The following is a 16,607-nucleotide window of genomic DNA, read 5'->3' on the forward strand; positions in this document are numbered from 1 at the left end:
GATATGGTTCCAGGACGATGGTGAAAAAAATGAGTCTGGAGCCTTGCTGTAATTTAAAGATCTAAGAACGAAGAACAAAAATCGAATCGGTAAAAAACTGAATTGGCAGGTCAGAATTTAAAGAAATCGTAATCGGACAAGAAAGTTCAAGAAAGCGTCTCTTGGAGTTTCAGTTGAAATGTAATATTTGTTCCTGTGCAGTATTGTTACTTTTACTTTAATAAAGGACTTAAATACTTCCTCTACACACTGGCTTGCACTCCACGTGGTGTTATCATAGCACTTAAACATCAGATGAGTAGATTAGTTTTTTAATCTCATTCTGGATCTAAGGCATCCTACACTCCATCCACTCAACTGTAAATAAATGCTAACAAGATTATCAGATTACCCTTCATCCAGGGCATACAGTAACTGCTGGGCACAGTAACTGCAATGATGTAAGAGTATTCCTGTAAGATAATTGCCTTAAGAGGCACTATTTTAATGCACATTTTGTAAAGGCTCACAAAGCTCAAGGGCAGATTAAAACACTTTTTCTTTGTATGAAAGAAATGTATTTCTTTGGTTGTCACTAAAAAGTCACACTGAATGTAAAGACTGCAGTCAGAACGGGTCTATAGTTGGGAAAACTCTCCCAGTGTTTTCTCCATGTCTTTTTAATAGGCTTTTCATAAACTGGGCCAAGTTTAATTGAATTGACAGAAACAGATTAATCCCAGAACTTTTTTTAAAATATTCTTATGACTATATACTGCACTTCATTGTTCAAGTTGGAAGAAAGAAAGAAAAAAAGTATGATGGTATTAAATTGTACAAAATGATATTTGCAATGGTTTAAGGATGATGAGTAGATGGTATGGTATAGGCCTGCTATATATTCATTAGGATGCTCTGTATTGCTGGTATCATTTATACCATAACAGTGGAACAGTGAATTTATCAAGGGAATGTATTCCAAAGTCATCTTGTCAACTAGTTTTTGTTTTATGATAGCGGTTTAAACTGGATTTAATGTCCTTGCCCATGCACAAGGACTGGGTGGAGTTGAGCCAGCACTGAACACAAAGAGGATGAGCTCTCCCTCTCTCTTTCGTCTGTCACCATAACACATATATTTATATGCAAATAAGCCTGTGAAATAAAATGATTCAAATAGCTTGATAGGAAAATGTTATATTTAATCTGTGGGGTTTGAGTTGTTGATGGAGGAGAGGGAAAGAGAAAAGAGAAAGAGATAGCTGGAGATAGCTGGAGATGCATGAGCATGCGGGCAGAGGTGGAAGTGCAATTTAAAAACTGTCTCGTCCCAGTCTAAGGTACAGCAGACTGGTGAATTGCATGTAGCACTCAGATTTGACTCATGGATCTTTACGTGTGATACGATTTTAGTCAAAACAGAAACTGTAGTGACGGCACAGAATGACCAGACTGAAATCTTAAGGTTAAAGCTGCATGTGGGCTGGACAAGCACTGTAAATCAGTTAATTAATTAATGATAGTTTGGTGTTGGCTGCTTTTATAATCTGCTAGAAGAATATTGCATATATTTTAACAAAATGCATCATTGTAGAATCATAAAATATGTATTTGCAAGTGACAAATTCTTTGGGAATCAAGAGGCAGCTCTCTCCAAAGCAAACACTGTGACTGGCATGTGCTTGGTTCTGTTTCTGTCCAAATGTGGTGGTTCCTGCCACCTGCCTGTTCCCTCTGTTTGTGTCTTGCCCGTTTTTTTCGATCTGTTTCTTCTGTATCTGTCTTTCTGTTTTCTTAGTGTTTGTTTCTCTGCTGTTTGCTGTTCTTTTTTTGTTCTCCCTCCAGCACTGCCTGTTAATTAGAAATGTTATCAATTAAACACTAGTTAACGTTGTGCATTACACCAAATGATTGTGACGGGTCCATGCATGCTGATAGCACTATAGTAAGTAATAAAAAAACATAGCACAAAAAATAAGGACATTTGTGTTTGGTAGATTATTTCTTTGTTAGAACAATGCTTCCTGGAAATAAATCTTATACCGTTGGAAAGCATGTTTATTTCCCTTTTAAATTTTGCCACATTTGAAAGGAACATTCATTTGTGGGATGAGCAGCAGAGCTGAGTATGTGGGTTGCACCCATGAAAAATTCGCCAAATGTTCAAACAGCTTATTCTGCCATTGACTCTTGTTTGGTATTGTTGGGTGGATTGGATGATTGAAGTCTGAAGAAACAAGACATATTGCCAATTTAACAATTTATTCATTCAACAAACAGGAGCAGGAAGCGGAGGCTGATGTATAAGCAGAGAATCAATGACAATATGGAAAAACACAGGGATGTAAATTGTCTGTGTTCAATCAAAATGAAAATTGACCACACTCCTAGAGTGATATAAACAATGTATGCAAACACATACCAGCGGATGACATGCAGCGGTGGAATTGAGAGCTAATAACCTATTTTAATGGCCCTCTTACAAGACATCACGGGATGTCAGAAGCAGTCAGAAGCAAATGTCAAGAATGGTTAATTTGTTCCTTCTGCCAAGCAGCAATATAAATACACTAATAGTGTACATATCTGTCTCTTTCTCTTCCATATCTCTCATCTCACATATGCACACACAGGTGGTCTGGTCATTGTACCAATAAAATCAATGGCACTCTGCAGGGGGGGACTGTGACTCATTGGTGGAGCAGGGTCATCCTTCAATTAGAGGATCGGCGGTTCGATCTCCGGCTCCGCTAGTTCATGTCGACGTGTCCTTGGGCAAGACACTTAACCCCAAATTGCTCCTGCAGGCTGTTCCAGGGGTGTGTTATGAAGTTAGTTAGTCCTGATAGGCAGGTGGCACCTTGCATGGTAGCCCCTGCCATCAGTGTATGAATGGGTGTGAATGATGACATGTAGTGTTAAAGTGTTTTCTTTTTTCAGGTTCATATCACTTTTATCTTCAGCTGTAGTTATATCAAAAGTTAACAAAAGTCAAATTAACAATAATAATGATGACAAAGAAAATAGAATAACTCAAAATGAGTAATGAATACATCTTTTTGATGTATAGTTGTATGTAGGCTCTGTGCAAAGCCCACGTGTAGCCTGCACAAGTGGTCGACACATTTATGCTTTTGCGCTGGTCTGTCTGCGTCGCTCTGTAATTACACCACCAAAATGCTAGTTGGCGATAGGGTTTCTGTGCAATTGTGTTGAGTTTTTTCTTGTACTTCAAACAATGGCGACTGAAACCAGACACAGTTCTTTGCTGAAACTGAGCGGATCATGTTGGAGTTGGAGCTAATACATCCAATCAAATATGAATACAAATTCTGTTACTGCGTTACCTATTTCTTGCCTCAAATGTTTTCAGAATCATGTTTGGTGTACTGTTTAGCTGTAATATGAGAACGTTTGTGACCTGGTCGCCATGTTGAAAACAGTTGAGCCAACACCATGCACTGTCTATACCGGTCAGAGAAAACTGGACCATTTGGGTTCCACCCATTTCCGCTGGATATCTCCACCCTTACATTAATGGAGAGGTACCTGACAGGCTGCAGTGGAGGCTAAAGCACAGGGTACAAAGCTACAGTTTACCTAAAGTGCAGCTTCAATGCACAAGTTTAAATTGGTCTTCAGAGTAAAGGGTGTTTGAGGCTCTACAAATGTTAGGGCAAATTGGTGATTTTAGACTACAAAATAAATAAAACTTGACTTGACCTGAATTAATCAGTGATTGGCACTGATGAATGAACATGAAATTGCTCTAGAATTGACTTAATTCATGTTATTAAGTATAGAATATGGTGTCCGGTTGTATCCATCTTATGACTACCACTGACGGATCTGCCAACTTTCCCTGCACACACACACACACACACACCAACAGAGTGTGTGCTGAAAAAAAAATCTAAAGTCAAGCATGAATACAGAGCCTGACAGGCCAATTATCAGATGTACTCTTCGTTCTGCATCCTCTGCTCTGAAGGGAAGCAGATGTGAGAATCCTGTCGCTTTCACTCAAGCCAGTGCAATGACATGGCCCAACAACAAAAGGCACAGCCTTCATAAGGAATCGAGATGGACAGAGTTGTAAACATTGTCTTGTCAAACAGTTTTATCTGGTGGGTTTTCACATTTCAAGCTTCGGAAGATGTGATCTAGTGTGGCGATGTTTGTCAAAAGTTGAAATACGTCTGACTCTCCCCGCCCCTGAACTTTTAATTGGGAATTACATTCCTTACTATTGATGCTTGGTTTCTGTGGAAACCTCACAATATTTTGGAGAAATAAAGAAATGTCAGAAAATGTGGTGTGCAATATTACTGTTTTATGACAACTTCTCTCTCCCTTTTAGGAATCATACAGCATGTTCTACAAAAGCTATTAAGGTTTAATGAGCTTGAAAAGACTTGACCTAACTGAGGAACTTCTCTTTGCTTCATAGGTGAATGTAATCCCAGCATGTGTCAGAGCCTTGACCAAGATGCTGTACTGTCCATACTGTCGCAGCATGCCGGGGCTGAAACCCTGTCACAACTACTGTCACAACGTTATGAGGGGCTGTTTAGCGAACCAGGCAGACCTAGATACTGAGTGGAACCTCTTCATCGGTAAGAAATAAAACATTCTGATTCAAATTGAGTGCCCTTCCACCTGCTTCTCGTTTACGCTTTGTAATTCTTTTCAAGGTTTGTGTCAGTGTCTTTTAATGGTGTCTGTGGGAATTCAGTAGGATGTGCTGTGTTGGATTCAGCTTTAAAGGATTTACAGAGACAAAACTGAAATCTTATTTGTGAAACCATTCCTTATTTTTTCTGTCTGAAATGTTGTTTGCTGTTGCTGGAACCATGGCATAGTGCTTAGAGCTCTGGTCCCTGCTGTTTGGGATTGATAAAGGAGAGCAGATCCTAGGCAAACACATTTTCTATAGTGTTTTCAGCTGAGCTCAGTGAGTAATATAGCACTTCGCTAAGGCTGTAAGTAGCTGGATGCTGTAAGCCCTCCTGTTAAATGGATATCAAGGAGGCACATAGTGTTCCCTCTGGATCTTGTAGGCCAATGCTTTATTTGTTATGTACCCCAATCCCATCTTCCCACCCAGACTAACAGTTTTATTTTTTTTTATTTTTTATAAATGGGGCAACATTTTTTCAGAGACATCCCTGAAGACTGTGTGTCAAGTGAACTGCACTTCTAAGCTTTTGGCTGTTTTGTGACAGGCCTGTCATTTGAGAAACCATCAGATGACGTACCGCTTGTTCTCTCCGATGGCATGTCTGAAGTCTCAGATCAACACAGGCCCCCATGTACTGAATGAGATGTCTCACAGCTTTATGACATGTGTTAAAAAGTTAGTGTCTTGTTCGGTTGTGAAGAGCCAAATCTATTGCCGCAAAGGGACGCTCTGCTTGACAGTAATGGGAAAAGCTGTTGTTGCAACAGAATGATGAATCTGGTTAGACAAAAACACCCTTGGGTTGTTAAAAAAATTGATTTGAAATTTTTAACAAATTTTTGGTGCATACTTTGTTTTTAGGTTTGGAAAGACAATGTTGAGGGTATCATAATTAGAAATATAAAACCCAAGGAATTGTTTGTTTTCTCCATGAAAGACGAATTTTTTTTATGTCTACTGACATTTTGTATTCATTATCTTTTACTAAAGAACTTCGGTTTGCTTACAATGCAGCTTACAAGAAATATTGATTTTCCTTTCAGAAACAACTTCTACATTTATCACAGGTCAGTTCTCACCACTGGAGCACATCTATGCCGTACAGAAATGTATGGATTGAGCCCATACACAGTCTGTCATTGTCATCCCTTCAAATCATCACTTATTAGTGAAGGTTAGATTGGAGGCACAGCGTTCAATTTTTAAGAACCCTCAATGACATTTACATGTGGACTTCGCTCATGCTTAAATGTCATTATTGATACCATTGATTTTTAAGACCACAGTATAAAGGAAAGTCAAAGCTTTTTATTTAGTTTTAATCTTCATCAGCAAGGGACAAGATGAGTTCTGAAAATGGTCTGTAATCTTTATAAATCCGGCTGAATCAGGGACATTTATGTAACAAATAATTGTTGGGCTTTTATTAAAAACTGAAAAAAATAAGTGGAATGCCAAATTGCCTAAACTAAAACCAGATACATGTTTTTGCCTCATTCTTAGTGGAAGACTGTTGCAACATCTCTTTTTGGAGAGAGATTTCTATAGACAGGACACACTAAAGAAAAGGTTGAATGATTCATACTATATTTACATTATAAATGCATTGTTACGTTTAGTTAATTGTCGTAAAATAGTAAAAACAAAACATTTTCAGTTAGTTACCTTGGATTAACATTCAGTGTATTTACAAACATTTTCTCTAAATAATGCCATTCCTTCGTTCTGGTGTGAAAGGACATGCTCACACTCTCCGTTCAAACATGGAAGAAGATGTGTTGGTAGTTAGCATCGTAGGTCCATGTGTTTAGCTATTTTGTACCAAGACAATCTGACAGAATTTTTTTGAAGACTTTATTAGCTTTGACTACCACAGCGCAACACGTAGCCAGCAGAAAACCCCTACAAGGTTAAAATGGATTAACTCTTATGTGTAGAAACTCACTAGTCTTGCAGAATCAGTGATACTAACAACCCATTGCACAACGCTCACTTTTCATATTAACACCAGAGCTACATTCAGTTATAAGGTGCAGTCAATTTACTGACCTATACATGCTTGTAAAATGTATAAACATTTTTTTAAAAGAAAATGGTGGTGCAGTTATTAAATGAATACTGTTTGCTTTTAATTTAAGTAAGCCGGTTCTCTGACGATTCAAAATGGCTGTATATAATCTTAAACTTTGCATGGGGTGTGTACAGCACTTGTTCTATTGTAATATGAGCGAGGAAAGCCGAAAATGATCACTGCCAAGCTTTTTTTTACCTCTTTATTTTACACTGCTATACATTTGATTTCTATGTCTCGCCCAAAAGTACCGTTGACATTCACAAGTACCTATCTACAGCTCTGTATATATTTTTCACATTACTAGATAAAATGAAACATTAAAACATACATTTTCTTCCCTATATGATGATATATGATATACTGTATGTTGTTGTTTTTTATTTATTGTAGAAAATAGATGAATAGGAATAGAGACATAAAATCAATAAAAACAGAACATGATTTTAGTTGTATGCATGTCAAGCCAGTGAGGTCAACTTTGTCTTCAGTGCTTTAAATGTACAAAGTCATAAAACCGTCACTTCACATATAATATTTTTAAAAGCACAAGATGCATTTATAAAACAAACTATAATACTAAACAGATCAAGAAAACTTACAAGCTTGAGACTGAAAGTTCATGCTAGGCAATTTGACAAATTGATAACCACTGATTTGGATATACACATATACCAGAATAAATACCAGAAGAAGGAATGAATATGAAGATGTGAATATCACACTGCAAGTTTTACAAGCATTACTAGAAAGACAAGAACAAATGTGCCGCTGCTGTATTTATTCCTAAAATCTGTGCAACGTTGAAACAATAATAACTTGGGGGAATACTTTGATGTAGCCTACATTTCATTACGCAAAAGAAGAATGATTTCAGCATCCGTGACATACATTTCAAAGTTGCAGTCACAGTACAGTAGTTTACAGTTTGTACAGGTTGCCGTAAGGACTTCAAGGCTTTCAGACTGAAAATGGAAGACAGGCTCGTCTGTGAACAACGAGGATAAACCTGAGGAAGGATGTGATTTACCTGCTCGTACCTGTGCTGACTGATTTTAGGCATCCTGACTTTTGTGTGTGTGTGTGTGTGTGTGTGTGTGTGTGTGTGTGTGTGTGTGTGTGTTTGTTCGAATGATCAGGGAAATAATTCATCGTTTGGCCAATGGGTGATACCAAACCATCAGTCACCTGCCATCGTGACAAATTTACCCAGCTCTGTATCCTGACAGACACATCATTATCATTTTTCTTGTCAGCACCTTGTTAAAATACCCTCAGAGTGAGAGGGAGGACACATGCTGTTATTCTCACAGTACTGCAGGTTTTCAGGCTTACACCATGATTACTGCCATTTTGTATTTTTCAGCTGCATATGGGCAAAATTAATGGAAGGTTTTGATTGAGTCTTTGTAAAGTGATCTTCCAATCATAGCTTTTCAACCGTAACTGGGCACGCTGCCCTTCAGGCTGTGGATCTCTCCAAGCAATGTGCGTGTAGCTTTAGTAAGAGTAATACTTCATCGAAAAAGTTTTAAGGGTTTTAATGGCGTTCCAAAACAAAAACACAAGAGCTTTTTCCAGCCATCTATTGTTTTCAGTTTGTAATTATTTGTTTTATACATACAACATGCCTGTGAATGCATTATTTATCCTAGTTAAGATATAGGCTTGTGTTGTCCTCTGTTGAGTCCATTGACACCACAGTGTAAGCGATCCTCATTGATTTGATTTGCTCATTTCTTTTTAATTGCATGGATTGTGTCCTAGTGTAACTGGACCTCCCCACAACTCCAGTTCATGACAATTCAAGGCAATATAGTTGTTTGTCCTCCAAAAAAGTACTTTCTTTGGTGTCTGTGAGATTATGAAGATGGACTCCCTGCTAGGGCTTTAGTTTAAATGATAAAGATAGCTTGGTAGAAACTAAGCTTGCACTTTGCTTTTACTGCACAGTGTAGCCTTAACACTGCCTACAAATGTTCTACCTTTCTCACTGTAAAAGCTCTACAGAGTCACTCTACATATTCAGTGGTCTTTAAGATTCCTCAAGTATGACATAAAAAAAATCCTACATCTTTAACTGAAATCAGAGACAGTTACCAGGTGCAAACACACACACGCACACACATACAAAGAGGCACTCATGCTGACTGAGTATCAAGCATGATGGTCTCAGTAACAGACATGACTGGATGAAACCACCTTCTGTAACTAGTGGGTTCCAGCCTGTCAGAGAGCTGAAGGCTGGATGACTCACTTAGCCTAGTGGAAGTGATCTTCATATCCTCAGCACAATCAAGAACCAGTATATTGTCTTTATAATTGCTACTGGCTGTGCAGAATCTGCAAGATATTGCTCTTCTGTACATGTGTCAGGAATGCTTACGTAGCTTTACTTTATATACAAGCAACATATCATTTTCGTAATACTGTGAGTTATTGTGTGAGCTGATGGCCAGCTATGATTTATTTAATAGTTGTATTGCCGCCACAGCAGAAGCAGAAGTGTCTCGCAGTTGCAGCAGTAAAGAAAAGTGTTAATGTAAAGCGACATGAGAGTTCATATGTGAGGAGTAACAGACATGGGAATTGAGACATAAAAGTCAATAAAACAGAAATAAAATCGTTCAAGAAACATTTGTTTGTGAGCTATAATCCAGTTTTAAGTGCATGAGAGAATGCCTGTGTAGACTCCCAAAAGACAGACAGATATGTTTGCAAGTTCGTGAGTCTTTCGCAATTGATTCACCTCTTGCAGCTGCAAACTGGAAAACTTGTTACAGGAAAGTGACGTCAGACGTGTTTTAGCAGAGTGGTTTTGGCAGTGTTTGTGTTTCTAGGAGTGACTTGGGAGTAAAAGTGGTGTTACACAAATAATGCGCCTTACATGATGTGTTAAACGTGATGGAACAAGGATTGAAGCTAATTTGGAGTTTCCTCACTTCCTGTCTGTTTACTTGATATGAAGCCATTTTTTTCCTGTGGTACATAAAATAAGACAAATGAGTGACTGTACTATAGAACATGTTGGCAGAGACAAAATGTGTTTGTAATCTCTTATTGCATGTTGCATGTGTTTTCATTCACTGGGACTGAGCCCCTCAGAGGAGGGTCAGAGAGCTCAGTGGTCTGTTGGGACAAAAATTAATCCATGGCTTTTCTACCCCAGTAAGTCTCTGTAGGGAAGTGTTCGGGCCCTGACTGCTACAAAATAATATGCACGTCTTCCATTGCTTGTTTAATAATTATCATACTTTAAGTACAACTTGACTGGAAATTGTAGAATTTAGGATAGTTTATAGCTTGTCTATAATCTTATTGAACATGTTAGGTCACCAAAAATTGCTTAAGAAGCAGATAAAAGTGTCCCCCCCCCCTCCATGCACTCCATGCAACACCAGGCTGGATGTGTCTCCTTGAGGTATCATAGCCTGTGAACTGGCATTATCTCTAAGTGGCACTCCATGAAATCTTTGCAGGTGCTGAGTAGCAATAATTGCTGACATAAGGAGACAGCAGCAACAGACAACACATCAAAGAGCCATGCTGTTGTACAATATTTAGGGGACACGTTCCTTCACTAAACAGAAGTCTAGTTTTCTTCTGTGTCCCTGATCATGCTCAGTGATGCAATGATGTCTCCCTGACATGGAGCTACTCTGCACCACAAAGATGCAGTTGCAGAGTTGTTTTTGTTATTTAAAATAAACTACTGTACACTGACTATGTTCATTATGTCACCCAGAACAGTGGTATGTGTTGCAGACATAAAAAGCACTTGTTGGGAGGGAAAAAATTTGACTTCAAAGGAAATTTCCGGAAGGGCAATTGCTGCAATAAACAAACTGTTGCTGATGCTCTCCGGAAAGATACACTTACTAAGTTTAAGCAATTTCAATATGTATTTGATAAATATTACAAAAACGGTGTCACTGCTTTGATTCTAAGAAATACTAGTCAGTGTTTAACACCTTTTCTACAGCCTCTTTATCATTATAGAGAATGACATACCTTACGTTACACTGGAGCTACCAGTTTACATCATTTGGATAGGGATATGCTATTAAATCCTAAAGACAAGGTCACACAGCATGATTTTGAACACAGTCTAATCCTGATAGGACCGGTTCCGTACTCTGGGTTTGCCTGAGACGTGACACTCTGGTTCTCCCATTGACTCCAGAGCAGTCATGCAGAGCCCAGTAACATTTCTCATTTCACTTGGGCCAGTCTGGGATATGTGGTGTGAAATAATCCACGATTTTTCACCACAGAAATCTGAGTTATCCTAGTGATGGCCAACGAACCAGAAGAGAAATCCTTATTAACTCCCACTGAAATGTATTCTCCTTCATCCATCAAAAGCTTTATACAAAATGATATCTCAGCAATGTGCCTGGATCAGTACACATTAGTAAAATTATGACTGAAGTAAAAGATAACACAGTCTCCTAATTTGTCAATGTTATTCTTGTCAATATTTAGTAGTTTCTCAGCAATAGGCAGGAAACCAGAGAGCACATATATTATAACTGATTTTCTAGGTACCTGCTCAGGATGGATCTAGTAGTGTGTGACAGAAATTGATCTTAGAGTAGGTGTATTTATTGAACACTCCAGCACCACTCACTACATCAACATTGTATTGACTAAGCAGTGACCAACAGTGAATGAAGTCAATTTGATCTGTCAGATGGCAAAAATACCTGCGGAACAAATAAAACATCCAAAAAGTCATAAAATTATAAATCACAGGGTTAAAAATACCCTTGACAATTAGGAACCCTTGATTCATTCCTCAACATCTTCACATAAAAGTTGTTGATTTGTCATAGATTCACACATGAATGACGGCTGTGTCCCCCAAGAGACTCTGCGGGTAGTTTGTTGGAGTCTCTCCAAATCCCTCTGGGTGAGGGAAAAAAGGAGAGTTTTCCATTAGAAAATAACCGAGCATGAAGCCTGGAGCCAAAAAATCACCACGCAGCCAGCAGTAAACAACCATGCCAATACAACCCCCTGTGTCAGTCAATGGATAGATGGACAGATGGATGAATGGTGCTGCAAATCGATTGTTTATCTGTTAATATCAAAGGCAAAAGACTTATTGAATCATTATATGAAACTGATGCCATAAGATGTATATCAGTCAAGTACAATATCAGATGAAGGGGAAAAGAGAAAAGCATTTAAGAAACCATTTATAAAGAAAACAGGTTTTAAAACAGCAAGCACCACTTTTATTGTGTGCAAGCCTGAAAATAACATACCCTAAGTAAAGTAGTTACTTAAACACATTTAAATAAAATCATAATCTCTTCTGAAAGGTAACTCTTTGGACTTAACCACATGAAAGTGTCATTGAACAATAACAGAAGTACAATCATAATATATCTTCTTGCCTGTTTTTATTTCAAAACGATTTACTATTGTGTCTTTGATGCACTCCTGTTATAAAAGAAGCAATTGTTGTCACAGAGATTTGGAAATCTTAAAATTATTTCCACAAATGAAACCCTGATGAAACAGACAAAGGGTAAAGGACAAGTATAAAATATGAGGCAAATATAAGAATGAATAAAAGGTGGTAGTATAAAGTATGGCATGAGTAAGAAACTGAACAGAAGTGAAACAGCGCAGCCTGTGCACTATGATACGTGCCTTTCTTTGACCTCCTAATGATTTATTGTTGGAACAGATTATTCTTTAAGATACTGTTCATCATCAAGCCATCTTTTAATAAAAGTGTTCCCGTATGTGACATCATTTCAGAAGTTATTTAAGCATGTAGAAGTAACAATTCCTCTTGCAATTCATATGGCTAACTTATTCTCACAATCCATCAAAAATTCATTAAGCTATATGAAAAATAGGTTGTCAGAACTCAGCTGAGGATATCATTTAGCTCTTTGAGTCTTTTATAGAATGAGTTACAGATTCGCTGCCAATTTCTCCTCTACTCTCACTGTATTCCACTGAGGCTTTATCTGCGGTAGCATTAGAGCAGTACTCTGCTAAACATAGGCAGCTGAAGACTTCACAGGACTCGGGTCGGCCCCACGCAGTGACCTCCAGCCAGCTCCTGATGGAAATCTAACCAAGCATCACGCCCAATTTGAGACTCCAGAGTAAACAAACAGGAGTGCTCTTCAAAGGTACAGCTACTAACAGACAGAGGAGTGGGGTCTGTCTGTAGCTCTGTGCACTAGTAGGCTGTAAAATGCTACACAGGCCTGTATTACAACATGCGCAACCTAAAAAAAAGTTTTAGAATTATAAAATATAATAAATGATTTTTGTTCAAGAAGTTGGATTGTTGGCAGGACTTGGGGCTGGGTTTAGGAATGCTTGATTTGTGAGTTGACTGATTCTGAGTTGTTTCAGGTTTAACATGTCATCGTATCATAACTTGTATGATATAATAAACAAGGACACTTTTTAGGTGATACACTCCTGTCTTTGTCTAATCAGTAACAGGATGCATGATATTTTCTATCAAAATTAGATTGATGTTGCAGTTGTTCCAATGAAGAATGAAATTTCATCCATTAATTTAAACAGCATAATACGGCCAATAGCTGCAATTTTGAATCCCAATGCTCAGATGCGTCATTCCTCCAGTTTTGGTCAAAATCTGTAGGAGATATTATATAGTATTGTAGCCTTGGTCATGAATTGAGTCAGCCAGCTGTCTCTGAATAATTTAGCTTCACTAAATTTCACTGTGGCGATCAAAAGAGCTGCTTTCTTGTCTCAAATTAGTTATCATTAGGCTCTGTTAACCTTGGATTTCCCCAAATTATCGCAGTGTACAGATGGAAAAGTGTAGATAAAACAAACACGCAGCATTAGATCAGAAAAAGACTGTAAAATAAAAACGTTGAACCTATTAAGGAAATAACAGTAGGTCATAAACAAAACAAAGCTAAATCAAAGTTAAAACATACATGTATTTACTAATGCTGCAATACAAATATACCAAAAGTAGTAGGCCATACTATTTGATATCTTAAGGAGTCTACAGTGACTACAGAAAATAATTAGTTGGTGACTTTTGTGCTCTGTTGTCTCATGATGTATAACATTTTTCTGTTGTTTTGTTTATCATTATCGGTCTTCTGGGTTTGAACCCCTAAAAAAATTGCATGTTATTGTTAATAAATGTTAACACCCAGATTTCCAACCATCAACAATAGTTCTGTCTGAAACACATGCGTCGTGTGATCTGGTCTAATCCAGATTCAAATCACCACCAACATCCAATCAGCTGATCATAGGCCAATGGTCTGTCCACCAGATTTTAGCCAATTCTGTTTGTCCATTTATGTTGGCAAAGGTATTTATATTTACTTCATGTACATGTGTTTAGAAATACTGTACATACCTCTTTTTGATGAATTTGGGTTGCAGTGAATGGTTGCACAATTCTGCTAGGGTGAAACGGAGCCCCTGGATATTATTACAACTTTATTCAATGTTAATTGGCAATACCAGGTTTGAGTATTAATCTTTATGCTTTTAATTCACCTCCCCTTAAACGAGCTGGTGCTCTCTCCTCTGTGCTCAACCTGTCCTCTAAATCACTCCGCTCAGTCAAGCGGGTGAGCTTAATATCCTGCCCTGTCAATAGCCACTGAGAGGAGGCAGACTTTATGTTCCTTAGGTCTCATGACAGGCACTCTGAAATGCTGGCCTGAGGGCAGCAGCTCGAACTCATTCTGCGAAGGCTGGTCAGGACAGTCTTGAAAGGTTTTGGCTTTCTTCAGTGCTGGCCTGTTACTCTGTAATTATGAGAGCAATACCGAACTTACTCCAATGATCTTATGTGTCAATTTCACAAGCCTCCTAAGATTTTTACACACCAGGCTACAATACACAATGTTAAACAGACTTAGGTCAAAGTTAAACAGTCACAGCCGTACAGAATGTGCAGCTATGACACTTAAAATGGGTCTTCATGTTCCATCTCCTACCAACAGTCACTCATAACATAACCCTAGCTGAACCACAGGGTGGCAGATTAGAAAACACTCCTGAGCATTACAGTAATGAAAGACACTGACAAATGACCTGTTTTGTTGTTTATGTACGAGGAATACTTGCCCTGGTTTTTTATGAAGTACTCAGGAGTGCTCCCAAAGTCCCACATTGTCTCACAGCTCACTGGTGATGTTTTGAAACTGAATTTTGAACTGTGCTGCAACAATGAAGCTTCAACAGTGACAAGATAACTTTGCTGGTGACATTTTACTATATTTTCTTATCGTCAACAATAATTGAGCCTATCAAGTGTTGAATGGAACAATGTAAACCTATGACTTCTGTGCCGTAGACTTTCATTGTTGTTGCACTGGCTGATATGTTCCTTCATTAAGATGAACTACGTCACTGTTGTTTAGTTTGAGTTGACCCCACGATGCCCAGCTGTTTTCATTTATTGAGCCTTCAAAATTTTAATATTTATTGTGTCGTGGAAAATAATCTTTTTAACCTCCCGGTGAGAAATAATCGAGATGAGAAAACTCTTAAAATATAAAAACATATTTATTTAACAGACACTAATGATAATTCAGCTGAATGGATAGAGCTCTTTCCCCACAGATGGTTCGGAGGTCTAACAACAAGGAATAGACAAAAACAGAGTATATGCACGTTATCTCGTCTCCTCCCTTCACCCCCCCTTCACAGATGTCGTCCTCCTGTCTGCCGCTGCACAGACCAAGGCCAGTTCCCAGCCTTTTCGTGGGAAGAGGGTTAGGTGGTGAAATAACACTACAGCAAGTCAGAAATGCTAAAATACCGATGAACTCATTTATCGTTAGGTTTTAAATGAGCCTGGTTGGCCTCATCTACATATATGCAGGTTTAAGTGATACAAGTTATACCTAAAAGAACGATATGATAAATTTCCACAACATATTGTATTTAAGATTTCAAAGATTCACATCTTCAGTAGGAACCGATCAGTTTGTCAAAAACAGGCTTTTCAGTTTCGGTCTTTTCATGGAATTCGTTGGCAAAAACAAAGATGTAGAATATATTCAACCTCCTCTTTAAACTTGTATTTCAGTAAAGCTTTCATAAATAATGTCAAACTTTTTTTTTTCCATCAGTGGTGATCAACAACGTACACCCTGTGACAAGGATATAATTTAAGTTTTGGATATAAAAAGAAGATCTTCGATTCAGAATTGATGTATTCTAACAAAAAGACCAGAAAGCAAGTTTGAACAAATAATAAATTCAAGGAATGACAATAATTTGTTAATTTTTAACAGAAGCAGTTCAGGAAAGGTTTTTTGGCAGTTTTTGAGATGCAGTCACTTTGCCAATGGTTTGAGCCCTCTCTTTCACCAGCAAGGACGGGGAAAGTCTTGCTTTTTTCAGTTACAAGTCATCAGGCTTTGCCCACTAAGACTATACAGAGAGGCCAATGATCACTTCGCATCAACATTCTAGTGATCACTTTTGATTTAATTTTCCTACTGCTAAAGACTCAGTGGATGAGGTATTTCTGCTGCCCTTTTGCACAGAACAGCTCCTGTAGATGTAAATAGGCTTTTCCTGATTGGTCTGCATCCCTGCAAATGTCAGTGCACAGAGATGGGAGTCCTACTGATATCACTGTTCTCGGCCATTACCACTTAACCAGTGCAAAACCCTCAAACAAGACTTGGTGGACTTTTAATTACTTTTTGAGAGACAAGATAGACTCTAATGAAAATATCACATTATTTTTATTGCTGACATTTCCGAATTTGAGACAATCCATAGAACCATATAGCATATTAATATCATATTGTTTTAATGGAAATTTAAAGGGGGCAGGTTGGTGGTTAATCTGTTTTAGGTATTGATTCAGGCCAAGACTCATCC

The 16,607-nt window shown here is 38.1% G+C and overlaps 1 protein-coding gene across 1 annotated transcript in view; it reads left to right on the forward strand.

Moving 5' to 3' along the window:
* Window positions 1-16,607, forward strand: part of LOC306710993 (glypican-6-like) — a gene marked incomplete at both ends in the record, with an annotated part of 119,381 nt that overhangs the window by 72,852 nt on the left and 29,922 nt on the right. The window contains one exon of the mRNA XM_079179758.1: window positions 4,430-4,595. Coding sequence (XP_079035884.1) covers window positions 4,430-4,595 — 166 coding nt within the window. The remainder of the gene's footprint in view (window positions 1-4,429; window positions 4,596-16,607) is intronic.

The sequence above is a fragment of the Pholis gunnellus genome, assembly GCF_910591455.1.
Source record: "Pholis gunnellus genome assembly, chromosome: 1".
Lineage (NCBI taxonomy): Eukaryota > Metazoa > Chordata > Actinopteri > Perciformes > Pholidae > Pholis > Pholis gunnellus.